Here is a 19510-nt window from a genome sequence, read left to right as displayed (position 1 = left end):
AAAAGCTTCCTAGTGGGTCACTGGAATCATACCTGGGGTGAAACACCTTACGATCACCCTAATGCCAAAATCAAATGTAAGAGTTGGGGTCTAGGTTAATATCATAAAATACCTTGGAGTTTCTGATCTGGTTCCGTGAGGAGGGGGCACGAGGGAGGGGCGCGAGGGAGGGGCGCGAGGGAGGGGCGCACTGTGAAAGGATTCTCAGTAAAGGGCCGAGTTATCGTCGCGGCCTGCCTTACCTTCAGCATGTTGGCAGCCTCTGTGCGCTGAGCTGCCATGTCCTCCGACTCGGTCAGCAGTCCGTCCAGGAGCTGGGATTTGTACAACTGTCCCACCAGCTCACTCTGTAGATTATCCTTCACGTGATTGACCAGAAAATGCATCACCGTCTTCGGAACACTGAAACCAGATCAACACACCCCCATCATCATCTCACTCTGTCTGGGACGGTAACACGGTGTGGGGATCTCTCCCCCTGCCCGCAGTGTGGGACTGAGCGATCTCTCCCCGTGCCCGCAGTGTGGGACTGAGCGACACACTGACATCTCACTCTGTCTGGGACGGTAACACGGTGTGGGGATCTCTCCCCGTGCCCGCAGTGTGGGACTGAGCTACACACACTGACATCTCACTCTGTCTGGGATGGTAACACGGTGTGGGGATCTCTCCCCGTGCCCGCAGTGTGGGACTGAGCTACACACACTGACATCTCACTCTGTCTGGGACGGTAACACGGTGTGGGAATCTCTCCCCATGCCCGCAGTGTGGGACTGAGCGACACACTGACATCTCACTCTGTCTGGGACGGTAACACGGTGTGGGGATCTCTCCCCGTGCCCGCAGTGTGGGACTGAGCTACACACACTGACATCTCACTCTGTCTGGGATGGTAACACGGTGTGGGGATCTCTCCCCGTGCCCGCAGTGTGGGACTGAGCGATCTCTCCCCGTGCCCGCAGTGTGGGACTGAGCTACACACACTGACATCTCACTCTGTCTGGGATGGTAACACGGTGTGGGGATCTCTCCCCGTGCCCACAGTGTGGGACTGAGCTACACACACTGACATCTCACTCTGTCTGGGATGGTAACACGGTGTGGGGATCTCTCCCCGTGCCCGCAGTGTGGGACTGAGCGATCTCTCCCCGTGCCCGCAGTGTGGGACTGAGCTACACACACTGACATCTCACTCTGTCTGGGATGGTAACACGGTGTGGGGATCTCTCCCCGTGCCCGCAGTGTGGGACTGAGCGATCTCTCCCCGTGCCCGCAGTGTGGGACTGAGCTACACACACTGACATCTCACTCTGTCTGGGACGGTAACACGGTGTGGGAATCTCTCCCCATGCCCGCAGTGTGGGACTGAGCGATCTCTCCCCGTGCCCGCAGTGTGGGACTGAGCGACACACTGACATCTCACTCTATCTGGGACGGTAACACGGTGTGGGGATCTCTCCCCCTGCCCGCAGTGTGGGACTGAGCGACACACTGACATCTCACTCTGTCTGGGACGGTAACACGGTGTGGGAATCTCTCCCCCTGCCCGCAGTGTGGGACTGAGCTACACACACTGACATCTCACTCTGTCTGGGACGGTAACACGGTGTGGGGATCTCTCCCCGTGCCCGCAGTGTGGGACTGAGCGACACACACTGACATCTCACTCTGTCTGGGACGGTAACACGGTGTGGGGATCTCTCCCCGTGCCCGCAGTGTGGGACTGAGCTACACACACTGACATCTCACTCTGTCTGGGACGGTAACACGGTGTGGGAATCTCTCCCCATGCCCGCAGTGTGGGACTGAGCGACACACTGACATCTCACTCTGTCTGGGACGGTAACACGGTGTGGGGATCTCTCCCCGTGCCCGCAGTGTGGGACTGAGCTACACACACTGACATCTCACTCTGTCTGGGATGGTAACACGGTGTGGGGATCTCTCCCCGTGCCCGCAGTGTGGGACTGAGCGATCTCTCCCCGTGCCCGCAGTGTGGGACTGAGCTACACACACTGACATCTCACTCTGTCTGGGACGGTAACACGGTGTGGGAATCTCTCCCCATGCCCGCAGTGTGGGACTGAGCGACACACTGACATCTCACTCTGTCTGGGACGGTAACACGGTGTGGGGATCTCTCCTCGTGCCCGCAGTGTGGGACTGAGCTACACACACTGACATCTCACTCTGTCTGGGATGGTAACACGGTGTGGGGATCTCTCCCCGTGCCCGCAGTGTGGGACTGAGCGATCTCTCCCCGTGCCCGCAGTGTGGGACTGAGCTACACACACTGACATCTCACTCTGTCTGGGATGGTAACACGGTGTGGGGATCTCTCCCCGTGCCCGCAGTGTGGGACTGAGCTACACACACTGACATCTCACTCTGTCTGGGACGGTAACACGGTGTGGGAATCTCTCCCCATGCCCGCAGTGTGGGACTGAGCGACACACTGACATCTCACTCTGTCTGGGACGGTAACACGGTGTGGGGATCTCTCCCCGTGCCCGCAGTGTGGGACTGAGCTACACACACTGACATCTCACTCTGTCTGGGATGGTAACACGGTGTGGGGATCTCTCCCCGTGCCCGCAGTGTGGGACTGAGCGATCTCTCCCCGTGCCCGCAGTGTGGGACTGAGCTACACACACTGACATCTCACTCTGTCTGGGATGGTAACACGGTGTGGGGATCTCTCCCCGTGCCCACAGTGTGGGACTGAGCTACACACACTGACATCTCACTCTGTCTGGGATGGTAACACGGTGTGGGGATCTCTCCCCGTGCCCGCAGTGTGGGACTGAGCGATCTCTCCCCGTGCCCGCAGTGTGGGACTGAGCTACACACACTGACATCTCACTCTGTCTGGGATGGTAACACGGTGTGGGGATCTCTCCCCGTGCCCGCAGTGTGGGACTGAGCGATCTCTCCCCGTGCCCGCAGTGTGGGACTGAGCTACACACACTGACATCTCACTCTGTCTGGGACGGTAACACGGTGTGGGAATCTCTCCCCATGCCCGCAGTGTGGGACTGAGCGATCTCTCCCCGTGCCCGCAGTGTGGGACTGAGCGACACACTGACATCTCACTCTATCTGGGACGGTAACACGGTGTGGGAATCTCTCTCCCCCTGCCCGCAGTGTGGGACTGAGCTACACACACTGACATCTCACTCTGTCTGGGACGGTAACACGGTGTGGGGATCTCTCCCCCTGCCCGCAGTGTGGGACTGAGCGACACACTGACATCTCACTCTGTCTGGGACGGTAACACGGTGTGGGAATCTCTCCCCCTGCCCGCAGTGTGGGACTGAGCTACACACACTGACATCTCACTCTGTCTGGGACGGTAACACGGTGTGGGGATCTCTCCCCGTGCCCGCAGTGTGGGACTGAGCGACACACACTGACATCTCACTCTGTCTGGGACGGTAACACGGTGTGGGGATCTCTCCCCGTGCCCGCAGTGTGGGACTGAGCTACACACACTGACATCTCACTCTGTCTGGGACGGTAACACGGTGTGGGAATCTCTCCCCATGCCCGCAGTGTGGGACTGAGCGACACACTGACATCTCACTCTGTCTGGGACGGTAACACGGTGTGGGGATCTCTCCCCGTGCCCGCAGTGTGGGACTGAGCTACACACACTGACATCTCACTCTGTCTGGGATGGTAACACGGTGTGGGGATCTCTCCCCGTGCCCGCAGTGTGGGACTGAGCGATCTCTCCCCGTGCCCGCAGTGTGGGACTGAGCTACACACACTGACATCTCACTCTGTCTGGGACGGTAACACGGTGTGGGAATCTCTCCCCATGCCCGCAGTGTGGGACTGAGCGACACACTGACATCTCACTCTGTCTGGGACGGTAACACGGTGTGGGGATCTCTCCTCGTGCCCGCAGTGTGGGACTGAGCTACACACACTGACATCTCACTCTGTCTGGGATGGTAACACGGTGTGGGGATCTCTCCCCGTGCCCGCAGTGTGGGACTGAGCGATCTCTCCCCGTGCCCGCAGTGTGGGACTGAGCTACACACACTGACATCTCACTCTGTCTGGGATGGTAACACGGTGTGGGGATCTCTCCCCGTGCCCGCAGTGTGGGACTGAGCTACACACACTGACATCTCACTCTGTCTGGGACGGTAACACGGTGTGGGAATCTCTCCCCATGCCCGCAGTGTGGGACTGAGCGACACACTGACATCTCACTCTGTCTGGGACGGTAACACGGTGTGGGGATCTCTCCCCGTGCCCGCAGTGTGGGACTGAGCTACACACACTGACATCTCACTCTGTCTGGGATGGTAACACGGTGTGGGGATCTCTCCCCGTGCCCGCAGTGTGGGACTGAGCGATCTCTCCCCGTGCCCGCAGTGTGGGACTGAGCTACACACACTGACATCTCACTCTGTCTGGGATGGTAACACGGTGTGGGGATCTCTCCCCGTGCCCACAGTGTGGGACTGAGCTACACACACTGACATCTCACTCTGTCTGGGATGGTAACACGGTGTGGGGATCTCTCCCCGTGCCCGCAGTGTGGGACTGAGCGATCTCTCCCCGTGCCCGCAGTGTGGGACTGAGCTACACACACTGACATCTCACTCTGTCTGGGATGGTAACACGGTGTGGGGATCTCTCCCCGTGCCCGCAGTGTGGGACTGAGCGATCTCTCCCCGTGCCCGCAGTGTGGGACTGAGCTACACACACTGACATCTCACTGTGTCTGGGACGGTAACACGGTGTGGGAATCTCTCCCCATGCCCGCAGTGTGGGACTGAGCGATCTCTCCCCGTGCCCGCAGTGTGGGACTGAGCGACACACTGACATCTCACTCTATCTGGGACGGTAACACGGTGTGGGAATCTCTCTCCCCCTGCCCGCAGTGTGGGACTGAGCTACACACACTGACATCTCACTCTGTCTGGGACGGTAACACGGTGTGGGGATCTCTCCCCCTGCCCGCAGTGTGGGACTGAGCGACACACTGACATCTCACTCTGTCTGGGACGGTAACACGGTGTGGGAATCTCTCCCCCTGCCCGCAGTGTGGGACTGAGCTACACACACTGACATCTCACTCTGTCTGGGACGGTAACACGGTGTGGGGATCTCTCCCCGTGCCCGCAGTGTGGGACTGAGCGACACACACTGACATCTCACTCTGTCTGGGACGGTAACACGGTGTGGGGATCTCTCCCCGTGCCCGCAGTGTGGGACTGAGCGACACACACTGACATCTCACTCTGTCTGGGACGGTAACACGGTGTGGGGATCTCTCCCCGTGCCCGCAGTGTGGGACTGAGCGACACACACTGACATCTCACTCTGTCTGGGACGGTAACACGGTGTGGGGATCTCTCCCCGTGCCCGCAGTGTGGGACTGAGCGACACACACTGACATCTCACTCTGTCTGGGACGGTAACACGGTGTGGGGATCTCTCCCCGTGCCCGCAGTGTGGGACTGAGCGACACACACTGACATCTCACTCTGTCTGGGACGGTAACACGGTGTGGGAATCTCTCTCCCCCTGCCCGCAGTGTGGGACTGAGCTACACACACTGACATCTCACTCTGTCTGGGACGGTAACACGGTGTGGGGATCTCTCCCCGTGCCCGCAGTGTGGGACTGAGCGATCTCTCCCCGTGTCCACAGTGTGGGACTGAGCGACACACACTGACATCTCACTCTGTCTGGGACGGTAACACGGTGTGGGGATCTCTCCCCGTGCCCGCAGTGTGGGACTGAGCTACACACACTGACATCTCACTCTGTCTGGGACGGTAACACGGTGTGGGGATCTCTCCCCCTGCCCGCAGTGTGGGACTGAGCTACACACACTGACATCTCACTCTGTCTGGGACGGTAACACGGTGTGGGGATCTCTCCCCGTGCCCGCAGTGTGGGACTGAGCGACACACACTGACATCTCACTCTGTCTGGGACAGTAACACGGTGTGGGGATCTCTCTCGCTATCCGCAGTGTGGGACTGAGCGACACACTGACATCTCACTCTGTCTGGGACGGTAACACGGTGTGGGAATCTCTCCCCATGCCCGCAGTGTGGGACTGAGCTACACACACTGACATCTCACTCTGTCTGGGACGGTAACACGGTGTGGGAATCTCTCTCCCCCTGCCCGCAGTGTGGGACTGAGCGACACACTGACATCTCACTCTGTCTGGGACGGTAACACGGTGTGGGGATCTCTCTCCCCCTGCCCGCAGTGTGGGACTGAGCTACACACACTGACATCTCACTCTGTCTGGGACGGTAACACGGTGTGGGGATCTCTCCCCCTGCCCGCAGTGTGGGACTGAGCGACACACACTGACATCTCACTCTGTCTGGGACGGTAACACGGTGTGGGGATCTCTCCCCCTGCCCGCAGTGTGGGACTGAGCGACACACACTGACATCTCACTCTGTCTGGGACAGTAACACGGTGTGGGGATCTCTCCCCCTGCCCGCAGTGTGGGACTGAGCGACACACACTGACATCTCACTCTGTCTGGGACGGTAACACGGTGTGGGGATCTCTCCCCCTGCCCGCAGTGTGGGACTGAGCGATCTCTCCCCGTGTCCACAGTGTGGGACTGAGCGATCTCTCCCCGTGCCCGCAGTGTGGGACTGAGCGACACACTGACATCTCACTCTGTCTGGGACGGTAACACGGTGTGGGGATCTCTCCCCCTGCCCGCAGTGTGGGACTGAGCGACACACACTGACATCTCACTCTGTCTGGGACAGTAACACGGTGTGGGGATCTCTCTCGCTATCCGCAGTGTGGGACTGAGCGACACACTGACATCTCACTCTGTCTGGGACAGTAACACGGTGTGGGGATCTCTCCCCCTGCCCGCAGTGTGGGACTGAGCGACACACACTGACCGGCGGGGCTCTGGGTCTGTGTGTACAGCCCCAGCACCATTCCCCCCACTATCAACACTCAGTATCTGTCTTCACAATACAGGAGGCCATTCAGCCCATCTTGCCAGTGTGGGCCCTTTGAAAGAGCTACCAAATTAATCCCTTTTATCCCCTGAAAAATATTCAATAGTCCTGGTTAACCGCTCTCTGGGAGAGAGTCCCAAACACTCAGCGTGTGATCGGAGAAGACATTTCTTCTCTGCTCTGTCAGAAATGGGGAATTTTGACCTCTTCGGAGTCTCTCCCAGGAAGGGACACATCGTCTCAGCATCCACCCTGTCAGGTCCCCTCAGGAGCTTAGACGTTGTGTTTAGGTCGCCTCTCATTCATCTGAACTCCAGTGGGCAGAGGCACAGCCCACCTGACCTTTGCTCGGAGGGTAACCCCCTCCCCTCCCCTTCCCCCCACAACCCAGGAATCAGTCCAGCGAACCTTCTGCAAACTGCTTCTAACGTAACTATATCCATTCTTAAACACGGGGACAAAAACATTGTCCACTGCTCCAAACGTACCCTCAGCAATACGCTGTACCACAGTGGGAAAAACTTCCCGGCTTCTGCACCTATTTTGTACTGTTCTATCCGTTTTATCTTTAGGCCGCAGGCAACTACAAAGGGTCGTGAATGAAGCCCAGTCCATCACGCAAACCAGCCTCCCATCCACTGACTCCGTCTACACGTCCCACTGCCTCGGAAAAGCAGCCAGCATAATCAAGGACCCCACGCACACTGGACATTCTCTCTTCCACCTTCTTGGATACAGGAGTTGGGACGTCTTGTTGAAGTTGTACAAGACATTGGTAAGGCCACACTTGGAATACTGTGTGCAATTCTGGTCACCCTATTATAGAAAGGATATTATTAAACTAGAAAGAGTGCAGAAAAGATTTACTAAGATGCTACTGGGACTTGATGGATTGAGTTATAAGGAGAGGCTGGATAGACTGGGACTTTTTTCCCTGGAGCGTAGAAGACCAAGGGGTGATCTTAAAGAAGTCAATAAAATAATGAGGGGCATAGATCAGCGAGATAGTCAATATCTTTTCCCAAAGGTAGGAGAGTCTAAAACTAGAGGGCAGAAGTTTAAGGTGAGAGGGGAGAGATACAAAAGTGTCCAGAGGGGCAGTTTTTTCACACAGAGGGTGGTGAGTGTCTGGAACAAGCTGCCAGAGGTAGTAGCAGAGGCGGGTACAATTTTGTCTTTTAAAAAGCATTTAGACAGTTACATGGGTAAGATTGGTATAGCGGGATATGGGCCAAACACGGGCAAGTGGGATTAGCTTAGTGGTTAAAAATAAGGCTGCATGGTCAAGTTGGGCTGAAGGGCCTGTTTCCATGCTGTAAATCTCTAACACTCTATTCTTCGATCGGGAAAAAGGTACAAAAGTCTGAGGTCACGTACCAACTGACTCGAGAACAGATTCTTCCCTACTGCCATCAGACTTTTGAATGGACCTACATTATATTAAGCTGATCTTTCTCTACACCCTAGCTATAACACTACATTCTGCACCCTCTCCTTTCCTTCTCCCCATGTACTCTATGAATGGTATGCTTTGTATAGCAAGGAACAATATTTTTCTCTTTATCCCAATACATGCGAAGTGGCGATGGCCGAGTGGTATTATCGCTAGACTATTAATCCAGAATCTCAGATAATGCTCTGGGGACCCGGGTTCGAATCCCGCCACGGCAGACGGTGGAATTTGAATTCAATGAAAATTATCTGGAATTAAGAATCGACTGATGACCATGAAACCATTGTTGGAAAAACCCATCTGGTTCCCTTAGGGAAGGAAATCTGCCGTCCTTACCCGGTCTGGCCTACATGTGACTCCAGAGCCACAACAATGTAGAAGAAAGAAAGAAAGAAATCATAGAAACCCTACAGTGCAGAAAGAGGCCATTTGGCCCATCGAGTCTGCACCGACCACAATCCCACCCAGGCCCGAACCCCACATCCCGACATATTTACCCGCTAATCCTTCTAACCTACACATCTCAAGACACTAAGGGGCAATTTTGGCACATCCAATCAACCTAACCCGCACATCTTTGGACTGTGGGAGGAAACCGGAGCACCCAGAGGAAACCCACGCAGACACGAGGAGAATGTGCAAACTCCACACAGACAGTGACCCAAACTGGGAATCGAACCCAGGTCCCTGGAGCTGTGAAGCAGCAGTGCTAACCACTGTGCTACCGTGCCACCCACGGTACGGAGTGTGCCAATGTGGTTGACTCTCAACTGCCGTTGGGTAACTAGGGATGGGCAATAAATGCTGGCCAGCCAGCGATGCCCATGTCCCACGAATGAATAATAAAAAAAATCCCTTGGCTATAAAAGTCACCATTCCATTTGCCTTCCGAACCACTCGCTGTAACAACATGCTAATTTCTGACCATTCATTCAGCGGCACACCCAGATCCCTCTGTACCTCATCTCGGCAATCTCTCCCCATTGAAAGAACATCCCTGCCTTTCTATCCTTTGATTCTACTGAGTGCAAAGCTTCAGGTGGAAGCCCTGAAACAAATCCTCAGGGAAAGTCAACATTCTGAAGGAGCAGAGGAACACAGCGGATCCGGGGAAAGCTGCCCTTGCCCGTTGAGCAGAGGGAGCAGCACTCGGCTGGGGTGTAGGGCTGGGGGAGAGGCCCCCCAGCTCCTGCTAACCCACCTGTCTTGAATGGTCTTGCGGACGATCAGAAAATAGGACTTGATGAGCCTCTGGATGACCTCACAGTCGCGTTGTTCCCTCAGACTCAGTTTGCGGGAGACCGGAACAGGCTGGAATGTACAGAGAGAGAGAGAGAGAGACGGTGAAGCCAGCCTGTAAAAACCCATTCCCCTCACACACAGCGTCCTGAGCACTGTGCTCTGTACAGTGTCACACTCCCCTCACACACAGCATCCTGCGCACTGTGCTCTGTACAGTGTCACACTCCCCTCACACACAATGTCCTGAGCACTGTGCTCTGTACAGTGTCACACTCCCCTCACACACAGCATCCTGCGCACTGTGCTCTGTAGTGTCACACTCCCCTCACACACAGCATCCTGCGCACTGTGCTCTGTAGTGTCACACTCCCCTCACACACAGCATCCTGCGCACTGTGCTCTGTAGTGTCACACTCCCCTCACACACAATGTCCTGAGCACTGTGCTCTGTACAGTGTCACGCTCCCCTCACACAGTGTCCTGAGCACTGTGCTCTGTACAGTGTCACGCTCCCCTCACACAGTGTCCTGAGCACTGTGCTCTGTACAGCGTCTCACGCCCCTCACACACAGTGTCCTGAGCACTGTGCTCTGTAGTGTCACACTCCCCTCACACACAATGTCCTGAGCACTGTGCTCTGTACAGTGTCACGCTCCCCTCACAGTGTCCTGAGCACTGTGCTCTGTACAGTGTCACGCTCCCCTCACACAGTGTCCTGAGCACTGTGCTCTGTAGTGTCACACTCCCCTCACACAGTGTCCTGAGCACTGTGCTCTGTACAGTGTCACGCTCCCCTCACACAGTATCCTGAGCACTGTGCTCTGTACAGCGTCTCACGCCCCTCACACACAGTGTCCTGAGCACTGTGCTCTGTACAGTGTCACAATCCCCTCACACACAGCGTCCTGAGCACTGTGCTCTGTACAGCGTCTCACGCCCCTCACACACAGTGTCCTGAGCACTGTGCTCTGTACAGTGTCACACTTCCCTCACACACAGCGTCCTGAGCACTGTGCTCTGTACAGTGTCACACTCCCCTCACACACAGCATCCTGAGCACTGTGCTCTGTACAGTGTCACACTCACTCCCCTCACACACAGCGCCTGAGCACTGTGCTCTGTACAGTGTCACACTCACTCCCCTCACACACAGCGTCCTGAGCACTGTGCTCTGTACAGTGTCACACTCCTCACACACAGCGTCCTGAGCACTGTGCTCTGTACAGTGTCACGCTCCCCTCACAGTGTCCTGAGCACTGTGCTCTGTACAGTGTCACACTCCCCTCACACACAGCATCCTGAGCACTGTGCTCTGTACAGCGTCTCACGCCCCTCACAGTGTCCTGAGCACTGTGCTCTGTACAGCGTCTCACGCCCCTCACAGTGTCCTGAGCACTGTGCTCTGTACAGTGTCACACTCCCCTCACACACAGCGTGCTGCGCACTGTGCTCTGTACAGTGTCACAATCCCCTCACACACAGCGTGCTGCGCACTGTGCTCTGTACAGTGTCACGCTCCCCTCACAGTGTCCTGAGCACTGTGCTCTGTACAGTGTCACGCTCCCCTTACACAGTGTCCTGAGCACTGTGCTCTGTACAGTGTCACACTCTCCTCACACACAGCGCCCTGAGTACTGTGCTCTGTACAGTGTCACGCTCCCCTCACACAGTGTCCTGAGCACTGTGCTCTGTACAGTGTCACGCTCCCCTCACAGTGTCCTGAGCACTGTGCTCTGTACGGTGTCACGCTCCCCTCACACAGTGTCCTGAGCACTGTGCTCTGTACAGTGACACACTCTCCTCACACACAGCGCCCTGAGTACTGTGCTCTGTACAGTGACACACTCTCCTCACACACAGCGCCCTGAGTACTGTGCTCTGTACAGCGTCTCACGCCCCTCACAGTGTCCTGAGCACTGTGCTCTGTACAGTGTCACACTCCCCTCACACACAGCATCCTGAGCACTGTGCTCTGTACAGTGTCACACTCCCCTCACACACAGCGCCCTGAGCACTGTGCTCTGTACAGTGACACACTCTCCTCACACACAGCGCCCTGAGTACTGTGCTCTGTACAGTGACACACTCCCCTCACACACAGCGCCCTGAGTACTGTGCTCTGTACAGTGACACACTCTCCTCACACACAGCGCCCTGAGTACTGTGCTCTGTACAGCGTCTCACGCCCCTCACAGTGTCCTGAGCACTGTGCTCTGTAGTGTCACACTCCCCTCACACACAGCATCCTGAGCACTGTGCTCTGTACAGTGTCACACTCCCCTCACACACAGCATCCTGAGCACTGTGCTCTGTACAGTGTCACACTCCCCTCACACACAGCGCCTGAGCACTGTGCTCTGTACAGTGTCACACTCACTCCCCTCACACACAGCGTCCTGAGCACTGTGCTCTGTACAGTGTCACACTCCCCTCACACACAGCGTCCTGAGCACTGTGCTCTGTACAGTGTCACACTCCCCTCACACACAGCGCCCGAGCACTGTGCTCTGTACAGTGTCACACTCCCCTCACACACAGCGCCCGAGCACTGTGCTCTGTACAGTGTCACACTCCCCTCACACACAGCATCCTGAGCACTGTGCTCTGTACAGTGTCACACTCCCCTCACACACAGCATCCTGAGCACTGTGCTCTGTACAGTGTCACACTCCCCTCACACACAGCGCCCGAGCACTGTGCTCTGTACAGTGTCACACTCCCCTCACACACAGCATCCTGAGCACTGTGCTCTGTACAGTGTCACACTCCCCTCACACACAGCATCCTGAGCACTGTGCTCTGTACAGTGTCACACTCCCCTCACACACAGCGTCCTGAGCACTGTGCTCTGTACAGTGTCACACTCACTCCCCTCACACACAGCGTCCTGCGCACGTGCTCTGTACAGTGTCACACTCCCCTCACACACAGCATCCTGAGCACTGTGCTCTGTACAGTGTCACACTCCCCTCACACACAGCGCCTGAGCACTGTGCTCTGTACAGTGTCACACTCCCCTCACACATAGCGTCCTGAGCACTGTGCTCTGTACAGTGTCACACTCCCCTCACACACAGCATCCTGAGCACTGTGCTCTGTACAGTGTCACACTCCCCTCACACACAGCGCCCGAGCACTGTGCTCTGTACAGTGTCACACTCCCCTCACACACAGCGCCCGAGCACTGTGCTCTGTACAGTGTCACACTCCCCTCACACACAGCATCCTGAGCACTGTGCTCTGTACAGTGTCACACTCCCCTCACACACAGCATCCTGAGCACTGTGCTCTGTACAGTGTCACACTCCCCTCACACACAGCGTCCTGAGCACTGTGCTCTGTACAGTGTCACACTCACTCCCCTCACTCACAGCGTCCTGCGCACGTGCTCTGTACAGTGTCACACTCCCCTCACACACAGCATCCTGAGCACTGTGCTCTGTACAGTGTCACACTCCCCTCACACACAGCGCCTGAGCACTGTGCTCTGTACAGTGTCACACTCCCCTCACACACAGCGTCCTGAGCACTGTGCTCTGTACAGTGTCACACTCCCCTCACACACAGCATCCTGAGCACTGTGCTCTGTACAGTGTCACACTCCCCTCACACACAGCATCCTGAGCACTGTGCTCTGTACAGTGTCACACTCCCCTCACACACAGCGTCCTGAGCACTGTGCTCTGTACAGTGTCACACTCCCCTCACACACAGCGCCTGAGCACTGTGCTCTGTACAGTGTCACACTCCCCTCACACACAGCATCCTGAGCACTGTGCTCTGTACAGTGTCACACTCCCCTCACACACAGCGCCCTGAGCACTGTGCTCTGTACAGTGACACACTCTCCTCACACACAGCGCCCTGAGTACTGTGCTCTGTACAGTGACACACTCCCCTCACACACAGCGCCCTGAGTACTGTGCTCTGTACAGTGACACACTCCCCTCACACACAGCATCCTGAGCACTGTGCTCTGTACAGTGTCACACTCCCCTCACACACAGCGTCCTGAGCACTGTGCTCTGTACAGTGTCACACTCACTCCCCTCACACACAGCGTCCTGCGCACGTGCTCTGTACAGTGTCACACTCCCCTCACACACAGCATCCTGAGCACTGTGCTCTGTACAGTGTCACACTCCCCTCACACACAGCGTCCTGCGCACTGTGCTCTGTACAGTGTCACACCCACTCCCCTCACTCACAGCGTCCTGCGCACGTGCTCTGTACAGTGTCACACTCCCCTCACACACAGCATCCTGAGCACTGTGCTCTGTACAGTGTCACACTCCCCTCACACACAGCGTCCTGCGCACGTGCTCTGTACAGTGTCACACTCCCCTCACACACAATGTCCTGAGCACTGGGCTCTGTACAGTGTCACACTCCCCTCACACACAGCGCCTGAGCACTGTGCTCTGTACAGTGTCACACTCACTCCCCTCACACACATGCCACCCCACCCTCCCCTCGCTGCCCATGTGCCACTCCAGCCAACTCACTGCGTCCAGCAGATTGACGACCTGGCCTTTGCTGGGGCTGGCGTACGCTGATCCCGAGGGGTTTCGAGACTTCTCCTCAGACAATTTATCATCCGTTTTCTCCACCTTCCATTTCCGGGTCCCGTCCGGGTGAACCTCAGACTGAGAATAGAAATCAGAATAGGAATTGTTCCAGAACGCACTGCGAGACACAGCCGGAAGCAACAACTCACACAGCTGTCTCCAGCCCTGCATCCAGCGTACCCGTCTGGGTCTGTGATTCTCCACACGGTGACGGGACGGGGGTCTGTGATTCTCCACACGGTGACGGGGGGGTCTGTGATTCCCCCACAGTGACGGGACGGGGGGGGTCTGTGATTCCCCCACAGTGACGGGACGGGGGGGGTCTGTGATTCCCCCACACGGTGACGGGACGGGGGTCTGTGATTCCCCCACACGGTGACGGGACGGGGGTCTGTGATTCTCCACACGGTGACGGGACGGGGGGGTCTGTGATTCCCCCACACGGTGATGGGACGGGGGTCTGTGATTCCCCCACACGGTGACGGGACGGGGGGGTCTGTGATTCCCCCACACGGTGACGGGACGGGGGTCTGTGATTCTCCACACGGTGATGGGACGGGGGTCTGTGATTCCCCCACACGGTGATGGGACGGGGGTCTGTGATTCCCCCACAGTGACGGGACGGGGGTCTGTGATTCCCCCACACGGTGATGGGACGGGGGTCTGTGATTCCCCCACACGGTGATGGGACGGGGGTCTGTGATTCTCCACACGGTGACGGGACGGGGGGGTCTGTGATTCCCCCACACGGTGATGGGATGGGGGTCTGTGATTCCCCCACACGGTGACGGGACGGTGACGGGACGGGGACGGGGGGGGGGGGGGGTCTGTGATTCCCCCACACGGGGATGGGACGGGGGTCTGTGATTCCCCCACACGGTGACGGGACGGGGGGGGGGGGGTGTCTGTGATTCCCCCACACGGGGATGGGACGGGGGTCTGTGATTCCCCCACACGGTGACGGGACGGGGGTCTGTGATTCCCCCACACGGTGACGGGACGGGGGGGGGGTCTGTGATTCCCCCACACGGTGACGGGACGGGGGGGTCTGTGATTCCCCCACACTGTGACGGGACGGGGGGTCTGTGATTCCTCCACACGGTGATGGGACGGGGTTCTGTGGAGCTGTGGAATCCCTAATCGGGTTCCCGGATCGCAGTGGAGTCTGGGACTGGATGGGAGGTTGGAATGTGGATGATCCACAGAAATGATCAAAATGATCAAATCAGAGACTGAAATTCATTTGAAGCATGTCCCCTTCAAACAACACCGGCTGTCCCCTTCAAACAACACCGGCTGTCCCCTTCAAACAACACCGGCTGTCCCCTATACATAGTGCAGTGTGACCGTCCCCTATATACAGTGCAGTGTGACTGTCCCCTATACACAGTGCTGATTGTCCCCTATACACAGTGCTGATTGTCCCCTATACACAGTGCTGATTGTCCCCTATACACAGTGCTGTGTGCTGACTGTCCCCTATACACAGTGCTGACTGTCCCCTATACACAGTGCTGACTGTCCCCTATACACAGTGCTGACTGTCCCCTATACACAGTGCTGACTGTCCCCTATACACAGTGCTGACTGTCCCCTATACACAGTGCTGACTGTCCCCTATACACAGTGCTGACTGTCCCCTATACACAGTGCTGACTGTCCCCTATACACAGTGCTGACTGTCCCCTATACACAGTGCTGACTGTCCCCTATACACAGTGCTGACTGTCCCCTATACACAGTGCTGACTGTCCCCTATACACAGTGCTGACTGTCCCCTATACACAGTGCTGACTGTCCCCTATACACAGTGCTGACTGTCCCCTATACACAGTGCTGACTGGTTGGTTGAACAGGCAGTGTGGAAGCAGGTTACCTGGGAGCTGTTGACTGAGGCGGACACCATGGCAGCGTCACTGAAGTCTGGGTGCTTGGTGTTGATGTACGCTAACTCAATGGCAACAAGGTTGTGAACCTGAGAAATAAGAGGGGCCAGTGGGGGGGAAGAGAACATGGTGGGGGGGGGGTGGAGAGAGAGAGGCAGAGGAAAACTTTACACAGGGACTGCGGACATACCCCTTCCACACGTACAATCTCACCGTTCCCCTCCCCGTGCCCATGCTGCTTCATCGATGACCTTCCCTCTGTCATAAGGTCAGAGTGGGGATGTTCGCTGATGATTGCACAATGTTCAGCACCATTCGCCACTCCTCAGATACTGAAGCAGCCCGTGTCCAAACACAGCGAGACCGGGACAATATCCAGGCTCGGGCTGACAAGTGGGGAGTAACATTCACCCCACACAAGCACCAGGCAATGACCATCTCCCAAAGAGACACTCTAACCATCGCCCCTTAACATTCAATGGTATTACCATCGCTGAGTCCACCCCCCCCCCCTCCCCCGCCAAGTATCAACATCCTGGGGGTTACCATCACTGAATCCCCCACTATCAACACCCTGGGGGTTACCATCACTGAATCCCCCACTATCAACATCCTGGGGGTTACCATCACTGAATCCCCCACTATCAACATCCTGGGGGTTACCATTGACCAGAAACTGAACTGGACCCAGCCAGTTAGAGAGAACCTAACCACCTCTCCTTGACATTCGATGCGTTACCATTGTTGCAAAGTTGAGTTCATAAAGATGTACAGAATGTAAGGAAAATGCTAAAAGGACAAAACATTGCGAGGTCCCTCGATTTGTTGCAGTCCTTGGAGTTTTAAAACGCAAAGTACACAGAGTCCCAGACTGAAATATTTGTATCCAAAGCAAGGCAGCAGGATTGCTTTGGTAACAGGCTTGAGGCATTTGAATGTTTTTGAATTTTTGCCCAGTTTGAAGCAAGCACTCAGCTACCAATAATCTTTCAGATTTGAATTTGGTGTTGTTGAAAAAAAATTAGACCAATCCTGTTGTAGCAAAATTGATAGGTCATCACAGGCAAAAAAGTGAGTGCAAAGGGGAAAACAGCTGGTTAGCCACTGCCACCTCTCGAGAGGGCGAGGGCAGCTCTCCACCCTGCCTTCTAACCAGCAAAAGGTACAACATTTAAACATCAGACAGAGGGAAACAACAGAAGAACTCCAAAACTTTCCAAAAGCCACAAAACCTGGTTGTATATTTTGGGTGTGATGGAATTCTAAGATTACCTTTTTGGTTAATGAATGGATATTGTATTAATTGAGCAACATTCCAGTAGAATCTTATTTTATTCGGGATGTTACCTGTTTAGTTAAAGTTCCCGGTTAGTTAAATAAAGAAATTGTTAAGTGTTCATTTTCAAGTTAGTGCGAGGTATTTCTGTTCGTTACCCACTAAACTTTACTGAAGGACAGTTCACACCTTCCCACACACTTTAAACAGATTACGAAGCGAGGGATTCCTCTTTGGGGGATTCAGCCTTATGTCTTAAAGGGGAAATACCTCTGCGTCATAACACCACCACTGAATCCCCCACTATCAACATCCTGGGGGTTACCATCACTGAATCCCCCACTATCAACATCCTGGGGGTTACCATCACTGAATCCCCCACTATCAACATCCTGGGGGTTACCATCACTGAATCCCCCACTATCAACATCCTGGGGGTTACCATCACTGAATCCCCCACTATCAACATCCTGGGGGTTACCATCACTGAATCCCCCACTGTCAACATCCTGGGGGTTACCATCACTGAATCCCCCACTATCAACATCCTGGGGGTTACCATCACTGAATCCCCCACTATCAACATCCTGGGGGTTCCCATCACTGAATCCCCACTATCAACATCCTGGGGGTTACCATCACTGAATCCCCCACTATCAACATCCTGGGGGTTACCATCACTGAATCCCCCACTATCAACATCCTGGGGGTTACCATCACTGAATCCCCCACTATCAACATCCTGGGGGTTACCATTGACCAGAAACTCAACTGGGACCCAGCCGTATAAATACTGTGGCTCCCAGAGCAGGTCAGAGGCTGGGAATCCTGCGGAGAGTAACTCACCACCTGACTCCCCCCAAAGCCTGTCCACCATCCACAAGGACACAAGTCAGGAGTGTGATGGAATACTCTCCCACTCGCCTGGATGAGTGCGGCTCCCAACAACACTCGAGAAGCTCGACACCATCCAGGACAAAGCAGCCCCACTCGATCGACACGCTAACCACAAACACTCACTCCCTCCACCACCGATGCACAGTGACAGCCGTGTGTACCGTCTACAAGATCCACTGCAGCCACTCACCAAGGCTCCTTAGGCAGCACCTTCCAAACCCGCCACCTCTACCATCTAGAAGGACAAGGGCAGCAGATACCTGGGAACACCCCCACCTGGAGGTTTCTCTCCGAGTCACTCACCATCCCGACTGGGAAATATATCGGCCGTTCCTTCACTGTGGCTGGGGTCAAAATCCTGGAACTCCCTCCCTAACTGTGCCATGGGTATACCTACAGCCCATGTGGACTGCAGCGGGTTCAAGATGGCGGCTCACCCACCACCTCCTCACGGGGCAATTAGGGATGGGGGGGTAAATGCTGGCCCCAGCCAGTGACATTCACACTCAAAGAATAAATAAGAGTAAAGGGTGATTAGAGTTCCAGTTAGTTCAGTGGGTGGTTAGGGTTCTAGTTAGATTAGAGGTTGGTTAGGGTTCTAGTTAGATTAGAGATTGGTTAGAGTTCTAGTTAGATTAGAGGTTGGTTAGAGTTCTAGTTAGATTAGAGGTTGGTTAGGGTTCTAGTTAGATTAGAGGTTGGTTAGAGTTCTAGTTAGATTAGAGGTTGGTTAGAGTTCTAGTTAGATTAGAGGTTGGTTAGAGTTCTAGTTAGATTAGTGGTCAGTTAGGGTTCTAGTTAGAGGTTGGTTAGAGTTCTAGTTAGATTAGAGGTTGGTTTGAGTTCTAGTTAGATTAGTGGTCAGTTAGGGTTCTAGTTAGAGGCTGGTTAGGGTTCTAGTTAGATTAGAGGTTGGTTAGAGTTCTAGTTAGATTAGTGGTCAGTTAGGGTTCTAGTTAGAGGTTGGTTGGGTTCTAGCTAGAGGTTGGTTAGGGTTCTAGTTAACGGTTAGTTTTTGCAGTAGTTAAAAGCAGCTCACCATTTCGTTAGTCACAGGCAGTCTCTTGCGGAGTAATCCCGTTACAACCTCTACAATCGCATCGTGTAACTTCGGAAAACGTAACAGCTCCTATGGAGAGAAGGGAGGGGGAGTGGGGGACGGGGGACGGGGGATAGTTTGATGGGGGGAGGCGGGGGAGAGAAGGGGATGGGGTGGA

At 55.5% G+C, this 19510-nt stretch overlaps 1 protein-coding gene across 1 annotated transcript in view; it reads right to left on the bottom strand.

The window, feature by feature from the left end:
- Positions 1 to 191: 191 nt before the first annotated feature.
- The window catches only part of LOC144488441 (dynamin-1-like protein), a gene marked incomplete at its 3' end in the record, with an annotated part of 47253 nt that continues 27934 nt past the window's right edge, over positions 192 to 19510 (bottom strand). The window contains exons 13-17 of the mRNA XM_078206513.1: positions 19333 to 19422; positions 16111 to 16209; positions 14172 to 14312; positions 9626 to 9735; positions 192 to 402 (exon numbers count right to left, since the gene is read on the bottom strand). Of these exons, the coding sequence (XP_078062639.1) occupies positions 192 to 402; positions 9626 to 9735; positions 14172 to 14312; positions 16111 to 16209; positions 19333 to 19422 (651 nt within the window). The remainder of the gene's footprint in view (positions 403 to 9625; positions 9736 to 14171; positions 14313 to 16110; positions 16210 to 19332; positions 19423 to 19510) is intronic.

The sequence above is a fragment of the Mustelus asterias genome, unplaced genomic scaffold, assembly GCF_964213995.1.
Source record: "Mustelus asterias unplaced genomic scaffold, sMusAst1.hap1.1 HAP1_SCAFFOLD_1567, whole genome shotgun sequence".
In the NCBI taxonomy this organism is placed as follows: Eukaryota; Metazoa; Chordata; class Chondrichthyes; order Carcharhiniformes; family Triakidae; genus Mustelus; species Mustelus asterias.
Note: the sequence above shows the minus strand (reverse complement) of the source record. Positions and strands in the feature narration are given on the sequence as shown.